General features: G+C 45.6%; 1 protein-coding gene across 4 annotated transcripts in view; it reads left to right on the top strand.

The window, feature by feature from the left end:
• Positions 1-12,329, top strand: part of CRMP1 (collapsin response mediator protein 1) — a 140,954-nt gene that overhangs the window by 87,259 nt on the left and 41,366 nt on the right. For all 4 annotated transcript variants that reach the window (XM_033949507.1, XM_033949496.1, XM_033949525.1 and 1 more), the window contains exons 7-8: positions 4,090-4,158; positions 7,345-7,465. In XM_033949507.1, the coding sequence (XP_033805398.1) occupies positions 4,090-4,158; positions 7,345-7,465 (190 nt within the window). The remainder of the gene's footprint in view (positions 1-4,089; positions 4,159-7,344; positions 7,466-12,329) is intronic.

Raw genomic sequence — 12,329 nt, 5'->3', positions numbered from 1 at the left:
TCCCGTGAGGTACTTAAATGTTTCGATCATGTCTCCCCTCTCCCTACTTTCCTCAAGAGTGTAGAGCTGCAATTTGTTCCGTCTCTCTTCGTACGAGAGACCCTTGAGCCCCGAGATCATCCTGGTGGCCGTCCGTTGAACCGATTCAATTCTGCACACATCTTTACTATAATGTGGCCTCCAGAATTGCACACAGTACTCCAGATGAGGTCTCACCATGGCCCTGTACAACGGCATTATGACTTCAGGCTTTCGGCTGATGAAACTTCTATTGATACAACCCAATATCTGCCTTGCCTTAGATGAAGCCTTCTCCACTTGATTGGCAGTTTTCATGTCTGCACTGATGATTACTCCTAAATCTCGTTCTGCTGAAGTCCTAGTTAAAGTTTCTCCATTCAAGAAGTACGTCCTGCATGGATTTCCGCTTCCGAGGTGCATGACCTTACATTTCTTAGCATTGAAGCCTAGCTGCCAGGTTGAGGACCAACTTTCCAATGTAAGCAGGTCCTGCGCCATATAATTCTGTAAACTGCATTCACTTACTATATTACATAGTTTGGCGTCATCGGCGAATAGTGTTATTTTACCTTGAAGCCCTTGAGTCAGATCCCCTATGAATATGTTGAAAAGGAGTGGACCCAGGACCGAGCCCTGCGGCACTCCACTGGTCACCTCCGATGTTTTAGAGAGGGTACCATTAACCACCACCCTCTGAAGTCTGCCACTCAGCCAATCATTGACCCATGCAGTTAGTGTCTCTCCTAACCCCATCGATTCCATCTTGCTTAGCAGCCTGCGGTGTGGGACACTGTAAAAAGCTTTACTGAAGTCCAGGTACACGACGTCCAAAGACTCTCCCAAGTCCAACTTTCTTGTTACCCAGTCAAAGAAGCTGATGAGATTGGATTGGCAGGACCTACCCTTGGTGAATCCATGCTGACTGGGATCCCGAAGATTCCTTTCATTCAAGATCGTGTCCAATTTGCTTTTAATTAGTGTTTCCATTCGTTTGCACACTATTGATGTGAGACTCACCGGTCTATAATTCGCAGTCTCTGCCCTGCAACCCTTTTTATGCAGAGGAACGATATTAGCTAATTTCCAGTCCAGGGGAACTTTCCCCTTACTTAGGGAGAGATTGAATAGCTCAGCCAGCGGTTTCGCCAGGACATCGCTCAATTCTCTGAGCACTCTTGGGTGCAAATGGTCTGGTCCCATGGCTTTGTTCACCTTGTGTCTTGCCAGTTCACTGTAAACTTCACCTGGTGTGAACTCAAAATTCTGAAACGGGTCTTCTGTGCTTTGTGTTGCCTTCAACTGCGGACCGTGTCCCGGTGCCTCACAGGTGAAGACTGAGCAGAAGTATTCATTCAGTAGTTCGGCTTTATCGGAATCTGCTTCCACATAACTTCTGTCCGGTCTTCTAAGGCGTACTATCCCGCCTGTGTTCCTTTTTCTGTCACTAATATACCTGAAGAAGGATTTGTCCCCCTTTTTAATGTTTTTTGCCAGAATTTCTTCCACTCGAAGTTTTGCCTTCCTAACTGCCATTTTGACCGCTGTAGACCTGGTCCTATATTCTAGTTTTGCCTCTCTTTTCTCCGTGCGCTTGTAGGAGAGAAACGCTTTTTTCTTCTCCTTAATGAGGTGCGAGATCTCCGCGGTGAACCATTGGGGTTTATTGTTTCTTTGTCGTTTATTTACTGATTTTATGAAGGTAGGTGCCAGAAATGTAGGCCAGGGTTTTATAGGCCTACATTTCCAGCACTTATCTTTCACAACAATCACACTTACAGAGGCGCCTTATAACACCTAACACCACTTCCAGCATTAACCACACCTACAGTGGTGTTAGGCATTATAAGGTACCTCCATAGATAGGATAATAGCAGCCTTTTTGGAAGTGCCTCCTATTTTTTAAAATTGAGTTTTAATTGGTGCAGCCAATTAGTACACTGATTAAACCAATTAAAACTAATTAAGTTAGGCAGCGGTAGGGTGCCTATCACCAACTAACTTCAAGCGCCATTTTAGAATCGGGCTCAAAATACATAAGAAGTCTGTAGTTATTTCCTGGTGACAATATGTCAAGCACAATAGGTTCAAGAATTCAGTAGTAATATTAATCAATCTGCACATTTCATTAGAATACAGTATATTCTACCAACATAAAGTTAAATGAAGCGATCTTTGGCATGATCCTAGAGGAAATCCTAATACCAAGCTGGATATACCGTGTTTCCCTGAAAATAAGACAGTGTCTTGTATTAATTTGGGTCCAAAAACACATTAGGGCTTATTTGGGGGGGATGTCTTATTTTTTTTCCATATACAACAATCATCTCTCCCTTCCTCTCCTCCACCCCAATTCTTCCTCTTTCCTAACTCCACCCCCCCCCCCCATGTGCAGCATATTTCCTCCCCTTGTGCAACATCTTTCTATCCCTCCCTCCCATCCCCCTGTGCAACACAACCCCACCCACCCTCCTACCATGAGACAGATATACCTCTGCTCCGAGGCCTCCAAAAACAGCAGTATCATCAGTGACAAGGCAGAGGGAAGGCCACGAAGCAGCTCGTTCAGAGCGCTGCTGCTGCTTTAGGACGCCTCAGAACGGAGGTATGTCAGGTCTCACCGGGGTGGGAGTCACTGAATTGATGAGTCCGATTTTTTCAGCGAATTGGACAGCACTAGTGTCAGGGATGGATTTGGGGAGTGTCGGGAGGGAGGGGTGCTTCAGGGGTCAATCTTAACTAGGGCTTATTTTTGGGGTAGGGCTTATATTAGGAGCATCTTTAAAAATCAAGCTAGGGCTTATTTTCAGGATAGGTCTTATTTTCAGGAAACAGGGTATTACACTAGAAGTTGTGTGCCACAAGGATCAAGGATTGGTTCTTGGATCGGTTGTCTGGTAAAGTTTGCCTCTTTGCGGATGATGCTAAAATCTGCAATAGTGTAGTCCCTCCCTGATGGTGATGGAGGGACCTAGCAAAGCTTCAAGAATGGTCCAGAATTTGGCAGCTAAGACTTAATTCTAAAATAATGCAGGGTCATTAATGCTAAAAAGAAGGCAGAGAGTGATACAGTTTAGGAGTGAAGTATTTCTCTGTATGAAAGAACAGGGCTTGGGTATGATTATGTGTGATGATCGTAAGGTGGCCAAAGAGGTAGAAAAGATGACAGAGAAAGCTAGAATGATGCTTGGATGCACTGGAAAAAGAATGGCCAGCAGGAAAAAAGGAGACAATAAAGCCTCTATTTAAGTCTTTGGTGAGACCTCATTTAGAATACTGTATATAATTCAGTGTACCTTCAAAAACTTACAAGCAGCTTGGAGTCAGTCCAGTGTTGGCTACTATAATGGCCAGTGGTCTTCAATATAAAGTGTATGGAGACAGAATTACAGATTTCAGTATGTATGCTCTGGAAGTAAGGTGGCAGAGGAGAGATATGGTTTAAATACTTCAGTTGCTTAAATGCATAGGAAACAAGTCTCTTTTATTTTCATTTCTGTTTTATTGGTAAAGAGAATAACAACTCACAACCACAGGACACAGATAAGGATTGTAACTTTTCAACAACAGGCAAAAAAGGGACACCGTCTCTTTAAGTTGAAAGGAAACTCTGGAATGAGGGGACATAGGGAAAGGAAACCAAGCCAGGAGTAACCTAAGGGAATACTTCATCATGGAAAGAGTGGTAAATATATAGAGCAACCACCCGATGGAAGTAATAGAGATGAAGACTGTATCTGAATGCAAGCAAGCTTGGAACAAGTGCCTAGGATCTCTAAGGGAGAAGAAGATAGTGGATGGCATGGAAAGGCAGACTAGATAGGCCATATGGTCTTTATCTGCCTTCATTTTTCTCTGTTTCTTTGTTTCTATGCTAATGGATGGAGTTTAAAAACCAATTTAATTCGTGCTTGATGTTATTGTAGGCAGATATATCTCACTCATGCTCATTTTGGATTTCTTGGAAACCAAAATGACTGGGTTCCTCTAAGACCATTGAAAGTCTCTAGCTAATGGCTTTGTGAAAAGTTTTTTTTTTTTTTTATTAACATTAGATGTCATCTGTTACAGGAACAAAAACGGATATTGGAGATGGGAATCACAGGACCAGAGGGGCATGCTCTGAGCAGACCAGAGGAGGTAATATGTCTTCTGTCTCTTCATAAAGATGTAGCATATTTCAAATTTTATCTTCTCTTTTATAAAATGTCCAACCCCAGACATATTTAGGCAACCCTAGTTCTTCCATTAACTAGGAGGGCTGGAGCAAAGTCTCCTTGAAACTTAGGCTCGGGGCTGCTTATTTGTTCAGTAATTGCAACCATTTTTCTTTCCTGCCACTGCATCACATACAGCTCTCCCTCTGTATTCACAGTTTTATTACTTGTGGTTTCAATTATTTGTGATTTTTACCATGCTGGCTCCTTCCCCCCATATGACATCATCCCAGCACTTTCTTCAGCGTACAGCATTGCCGAGCGGGCACTTTTCCCCATGAAGTTTCTTACCTTGTTGCTAAGGACAACGAACCACAGTTTACCCTCCTCTCCCTCCTAGCTCCTGCACTCAACAACGAACAGAAGGGCCACATCCAGAGATGAAGCCATGCCACAGGCAGGCGAGACCATAGTCTACCTCCAACGATGGCTTCATACTAAGCAGGCAGTTGAAGTTGTGCCAGTCAGGAAGGCGGAGTCACACACTAATTCCAGCACCGGATACCAGCCAACCAGATAGCCAGTTTGTTCTTTACAACCAGAGAAGGAACCTTGCTTAACCACCAGAGATGGGCCCTGTCTAACAGATAAAAGTAGCAGCCCCAACAAACCAAAGAGAGAATCGTGCTGATCCACAAACTCTGTTAAATCTCAAGGAGAAGGGCCACCGCCACTTCCGGCTCACCACCCCTAGCTATCGCTCCGACGGCTGCAGACATCTTTTGAAAAGGTGTGGGGTGACAGAGGAGCTTGCGCTTTGAAGCAGACCATAAGGGGCAAAGCTTGGGGCACGCACTGTTGCCCTTAAGTTATTCACGTTTTTTCCATATTCGTGGGTCCGCTCCATCCCTAACCCCCGCGAATACGGAGGGAAAAGTGTACATCCAATTCCTGTTGGTAGGGTTATCACATTTGTTCCATGAGTATTTCTACTCCGCATCTTACCTATTGTTTTCAAGTTTGTCTAGTTATGTTATGTATACTTCGGATATTTTAATGTGTTTTAAATTGTTATAAATATATATAATTTTGTAATTGCTGATGTACATCGCCTAGAACCTGGAATAGGCGATTAATCAAATTTTATAATAAACTTGAAACTTGAGTGATGTGACCTATATTAAAAGAAGTAACAATCTACTCATAGTTTCATAATTTATTTAAGTTTTGATTAAACGCTTATCCAAAAGTACAAAGTGTTGTACAAAGTATTTAAAAATAATTGGGAGACGAACATTTTTAAATTAATTAGACATACGTGAACTAAACAAACATACTTATGACTTGAAAACAATGGGAAAAGAGGGAAGAACTACAATTTTATAGAAAGAATACATAATAGGAAAAGTTTAAACTGGTGAATAAAGCTTATTTAACTGTTGAAAAGAAGTATGGACTCTTATATCTGTCTGGAATTGTATGCAGAGGGCATTGTTAGGCTCATCCCCACTGCTGGCAACCTGATAGATGCACTATAGTGTAATAATATTCAATGCTGAAGCCAGGACAGGGCCTAATATTAAATATCTGGGAATAACACTGGAGGCAGGCAATAACACGCTCACCACCACAGCCTGAATATTAGTTTGTGTGAGTGTGTATGTGGGGAGGGGGATATTTAAAAAAGTATCTACTCAACAACAAAAAAAACAACAACCACGATCAAAAAGAAAGCAATACTGAAAGAATAAGCAAGTTCCAACCATCCTCAAAACCACAATAATGTTTAGAATAGTCCAAGAAATGTAAAACGCTGCAGCAAGATGAAAAAGGAAGCTAACAGAAAAAAATAATATTCTGTGAGACTTGTTGCCCGCATATATACACAAAACTGTACCATAAATTAGCACCCCCAACCCTCAGAACAACTCAGTGATAAACATTTAGCTTTAACTATTTACAGTCTAAGAAAACTTTTAACTGAAAGGGTTCAAAAAACAAACTGATACTGTAAAATACTTTTAGCAGAGACCGGTTTTATGCTACTAGACTCCACTGCACCATTCATGCAGAAGTACAATCACAGTGCCAATACCACTGATCCATTTGCCACTAAATTTCCAGATGCCACTGGCAATTGAAATTTCACTATCTAATAGAAATTCTTTTGCAAATCAGGTCTTTAGGGAAAGAAGAATTTCCTCGTGTTATGCAGCCAGTGGGAGTCATCCTTTTTTTTTTTAGTGCTCACTATGAGCATTGGAGCATTTAGCGCTCTGGGCCACGGCAGAAACCTCTACCACGGCTTAGTAAACGAGGGTCTAAAACAGAATCCTATTTTATATTCCTAAGGAAACTAGATAAGCTTATGCTGATGAAGGGATTATGAACACTATTATGCTACTGCCCCCTCTTTTACTAACGCGTAACATAGAAACATAGAAACATAGAAAAAGCGGCAGAAAAGGGCTATAGCCCACCAAGTCTGCCCATTCCAAGTATCCCCCCCCCTGAGTTTACTCCCTTAAAGATCCCACGTGAGTATCCCATTTTCTCTTAAAATCCGTCACGCTGCTGGCCTCTATCACCTGGAGTGGGAGTCTGTTCCAATGATCCACAACTCTCTCGGTGAAGAAATACTTCCTGAAGTCTCCATGGCGTAGCGTGGGTTTTAACGCCAGCAGTGGCGGTAACTGCTCCGATGCTCATAGAATTCCTATCAGCATTGGAACAGTTACCGCCGCTGCCGGCGCTAAAACCCACACTGCGCATTAGTAAAAGAAATTTGGAGATGGTGCGGTATATAAACCCAAGGTTTAGTTTAGTTTAGTTTAGTTAGATTTCAGACTTTGAGTCACCTTAATATACTGTAATATTGGAACCCATGCAACTTTGTTAGTTACAGTACCTTTCAAACAGAAATACAAGTCTGAAGTTGTGTTTTGCCAAGAAGAATGCTCTTTTGTTTGGACAACAAATCAATATTTTCCATGATGTGACTAGACTAAATCAACTATGTAGAAAAGCTTTCTTGGCTTTAAAGCTTAGAGTTTTAGCCTTGGGGGTAATAAAACATTTACTTAACATTTGCAATGGGTACAAAAAATACCGCCCTTTCTCTCATCTCTGGTGTACTGAAGATTTTTAACTTTTTTTTTTTGTATTCTAGCTTGAAGCAGAGGCTGTTTTTCGAGCCATTACTATAGCCAGTCGAATCAACTGTCCAGTGTATGTAACCAAGGTGATGAGCAAAACTGCTTCAAATGTAATTGCACAGGCCAGAAAAAAAGGTACAGTATTTATTGCCCCAGTTCCTATGTACCTCTGTTCTTAAATGATGACACTTTAATATCAATGCAGCCAACTGTTATTGCATATTATTTTATCAAAACCACATGTGCCTACAAGGGCCACTGAAAAGTTCTCACCCCAACCAACAGAGTTGGGGCAGTCTCTATCGAGGACTGTACAATTAGTCCAGTGATTTTCCACATTTTTTGTTTTGTATTTTTCCGACAGAACAAAAAAAATAGGAAAAAAATCACTGGGTATGTAATGGAAGCACATCTTCACAAGAAACTCCATCTCCCAAGGGGAGTAATTTGGCTCCCTTCTTTCTCCCATCATACACTCTTTCAGTCACAGATTCTCTCACTCACACACACTCTCTTCGCTCACACACTCAGGGATCACTGTCTCTCACACACTCTGTCTCTCACTCTCTCTATCTCGCTCATGCTCTAGCTGTCACTCTTATACTCCCTCTGTCTCTCACTAGTACTCTGACTTTTTTCAATTTTTTTCTCCTCTCCAAACAAAAACTCCTATCTACAAAGAATTGTCATTCCAAGTACAGGGTTATATATAGACGTGCAGGGCATCAGGAACGTCTTGTTACTACTACGATGACATTTTGACATCATCAAGGACATTTTCTAGCACAACTAATGGAATGTCTGCTTTAGACATCTTGTGGGTTGTATTATCAAACTTGTAGGATGTCTAACATGGATGTTTTAGGGATCGTATAATCAGATCTCTTGGACATCCAGTAGAACGGTTTTTATCTGATGATATTAGAGATGTTTAGTTACTTGATTTTCGAAACATCCTGTTCTTCCTGGACGTCTTATCGATTATGGACTCTATTTTTGGACATCCTAAGTCAGACTTAGATGTTCTATTGAAAATGCCCCTCTAAGTGTTCAATTGAAATTACACTTCTACTTCATTAATCTTTTAAGAGATTGGAAGGCATACTAGCCTAAGCTGGTATATTTGCACCCAACATCTATGTGCTGACACTTACCCCAGCCATAGACCTGTGGGCACCTAATGCAGAAGATATGTGCCTCCTTTATAATATTGTACAAGGCACATGAATAAGTGTGCACCCCACTCATGCCTCACCTGTGCTCCACCCATTGGTACAGCTCCTTTGCAACTACATGCTAGGACACAAATTTTTTACAAATCATTAAAAGTAATAAATTTATTTCACTATATCATGCCACCATCTAATAAAAAAATACTTTAAATACACGTGGGGAATCTCAGAACGCCACCTGTCTGATACAGCACAATGTGGTTGCACTCTTCACTGGCTCACCCAATTGTGCAGTTGTTAACTCTTTTTTTGTCTTTTATATCTTTTGAGTTTTTTACTTATATTACTTTTTGCAATAATTTTTTTCTGCTGGTAATCTAATATTCTGCTGGTAATCCAGTAAATTAATTAAATAGAATAAAATGTCTCTTCGTAAATTATCTCTACTGTTTCAACATATTTGTATTTCATTTCATTTCTCTTTCAATTCATTATATAATTCATTGTATAGTTCATATCTCCTTAAAGAATTAAGCAACTTAGCTTATTTAATGTTGCTGTTACACTACACCCCACAAACGCGTTCTGGATCTTCTTCAGGATGGGGAAAGTGCCATAACAACTACATTCTTTAGCACTCTCCAGACCAGTAGAGGTTAACTTTACGATTGGGTATATATCTAATCATGACCAGCAGGTGGAGACTGAAAACAAAACTTTGGGACAGTATATCCTAGCCCCTCCTCTCTATTTCCCTCAGTCTTCTTTCAGTCTCCAGCAGGTGTTGAGTGATCTGTACCCATCTCCCTTGGTAGGGCTGTTGGAATTTGTTTAGAGGTTTATTGTCCCTGTTTTTAGCCGGACGGAGCTTGGACGGACTCTGTTTGGGGGTTCGTCCGACCTCGGGGGTGTCAAACCCGGCGGGTCACGAGCAGGGTCCCTCCCCCCACTTCCTCCACCTCCCCATATTTTTTTAGAGGAGCCTCAGCAGTAAGCCTTGCCCCCTAAATCAAGCAAGGCATATTGCTTCGAGAGCCTGTGGAGTCTGTTCTGTGTAAAAAAAAAAAAAAAAAAAAAATCCTGAGGTAGTGCTGGTCTGGAGGGTTGTATCCCTTTAAGAAAACTGTATTTTACTGTATTTTTTCAACTAACCGGCACTTTTTTACAGCTAGGTCGCGTATGGAGCAATGAGCACTTCTAAAGGGAAAAAGTGCTAATTGTGCTCCAGACGCGAGGCACTCGCGGCCGGCCTGTGCAAGCGGTGTTCAGGCCGGTGCGGTGGAGGAGCTCCGTCGGCAGCGGCTGCAGGCGCCCAGAGCTCCCCGCCGATGGTGCCTCGCGAGTCGGCAGGGAACGGTGGAGAAGCCCGGTCTTCTCCGTCCGCCCACGGAGGGATTCCCCGAGCCGCCGACGGTCGGGTTTTAGAGGATTCCCTCTCAGCTGATATTTTGACAGCTGATGCCGGCTTGCCTGTTTTAGCGGCTGAGACTATTCAGGTCTCTCAGCCGCTGCAGGCTATGGAGGGAGCTGTTTTTGGCGGGAAAGACGCCATCTTCTCTGTCTGGCCCCTCCATTTTGTCTTCCACCTCAGGTGACCTTCCCCCTGTTTTGGCTAAGCAGGGGCAGGTTTCTGCTGGGTCCCCTGCTGTGGCAGGGAGTCCCTTGGGACCCTCGGGGGGTTTTTCCCCTGATTTTTTCTTTTCATTATGCAAAGCCTATTTTCAGGCGGCTGGGGGTCCCGGTTGCGCCCAGGGGGTCTCGGGGGGTGGGGTTTCCTCCGCGCTCCCTGCGGCTTTGCCTCTCTCGTCTGACGTGACGTCCCCTCCGCCGCCTCTCTTGTCCAAGCGTCCGCGGGTGTCGTGGGACGAGGATTTGTGGTCGGAGGAACGTGTCGGTCTGGAGGAGGACCTGGACCCTTCTGAGGAATTCCAGGACCCTCTGGAGGGGACGGAAGCTGGCGGCGGGTTGTCGGGTTTCCCGTTCTCCAGTGACGAGGCGTCCGTGGTGCGCCTTTTTCAGAGAGATGAGCTGCCTGACCTTATTCAACAGGTTTCTTCGGCTTTGCGTTTTGAGGACGCGCCGCCGGAGACTCCGCGTGTGGGGGACCCTCTGTTACGAGGGATCCGTTCCGTTTCCCGCTCTTTTCCTATGCATCAGGATATTCGGGATATTATTCTTGAGCAGTGGAAAACGCCGGAGACGCCGTTTCGGCTGGCGCGCAGCATGGCTCGCCTGTATCCCATTCCTGAAGGGGATCGGGCTACGTTAGCTTCGCCAGTCGTGGATGCGGTGGTCTCGGCTATTTCCAAGCGGCATACCGTGCCTGTTGAGGGCGGTTCTGCCTTGCGGGACTCTGAGGAGCGCAAATTGGAGACCATCCTTAAGCAAAATTTTCAAGTCTCTGCCTTTGGGGTCCAGGCGGCTATTTGTGGGGGACTGGTCGCTCGCGCCGTGTTTCGGTGGGCGGAGCGGGTCTTGGATCGCGAGTCTGACGACTGGTCTCTGGTGGATCAGGAGGTAGCGAAGATTGAGATGGCTGCCTCATTCCTCTCGGATGCTCTGTATGACTTGGTGCGGATCTCGGCTAAGTCCATGGCTTTTGGCGTGGCCGCAAGGCGTGTGTTGTGGCTGCGCGCTTGGGCGGCGGATGCTGCGTCCAAAGCTAAGCTTACTAAATTTCCCTTTCGGGGGTCGTTTTTATTTGGAGAGGACTTGGATAAGTTGATTCAGACTCTGTCGGACTCGAAAGTTCCCCGTTTGCCGGAGGACCGTGCCCGCCCGGCGTCTCGGGGTGGTGCGGCCCGGGGGCGTTTGCGGGAATTTCGCAAGTATCGCCCTGGGCGTGGGGCTGCTTCTTTCCAGTCTCCGGGGTTTTCCCGGGGTCGGTTCTTCCAGCGCATGCAGCCCTTTCGGGGGGCCCGTCGGGGGGCAGGGAACCCCTCCGCCGGTTCCCCCGCTTCCCGTCCTGCACAATGACGCCTTGCCGGCGCCCCCCTTGGTTCCGGTGGGGGGCCCGGCTGCGCGACTTTTTTCCCAAATGGGCCGAGATCACGTCCGATCAGTGGGTCCTGGAGGTGGTGCGGGACGGTTATGCCCTGGAGTTCGCCCGCTCTCTGCCGGATTTTTTTCCTCGCTTCTCCGTGTCAGACTCCGGGGAAGACGCAGGCTTTTCGCCAGACCCTTCAGCGCTTGCTAGATCTCAGGGCAGTAGTTCCAGTGCCCCCCCCGGAGTGGGGCACGGGCAGGTACTCCATTTACTTTGTGGTGCCCAAGAAGGAGGGGACTTTTCGGCCCATCCTCGATTTGAAAGGGGTCAACAGGGCTCTCAAGGTTCCCTCTTTCCGTATGGAAACGCTGCGGTCGGTCATTCTGGCGGTTCAGCCGGGGGAGTTTCTCACTTCTCTCGATCTGACGGAGGCCTACTTGCATGTTCCTATTCGGGCCTCTCATCAGCGTTTCCTGCGCTTTGCGATCTTGGGTCGGCACTATCAGTTCTGTGCGCTTCCCTTTGGGCTGGCCACGGCTCCCCGGACGTTCACCAAGGTGATGGTGGTCGTCGCGGCAGCCTTGCGGTCGGAGGGCATCCTGGTACACCCCTACCTGGACGACTGGTTAATTCGGGCCAAGTCGTTGCAGGAAAGCTCCCGGGTTACGGCTCGGGTGGTGGAGTTTCTCCGGTCGCTGGGCTGGGTGGTCAACCTTTCCAAGAGTCGGTTGGTTCCGGCTCAGCGTCTGGAGTACCTCGGGGTGCTGTTCGACACCTCCTTGGGGAAGGTCTTCCTCCCAGAGGCCCGGGTGAGCAAATTGCAGTCTCAGATTCGCCTGCT

This window comes from Geotrypetes seraphini, chromosome 1, assembly GCF_902459505.1.
Source record: "Geotrypetes seraphini chromosome 1, aGeoSer1.1, whole genome shotgun sequence".
Taxonomy (NCBI): domain Eukaryota; kingdom Metazoa; phylum Chordata; class Amphibia; order Gymnophiona; family Dermophiidae; genus Geotrypetes; species Geotrypetes seraphini.
This window is presented reverse-complemented; position numbering and strand designations above follow the sequence as displayed.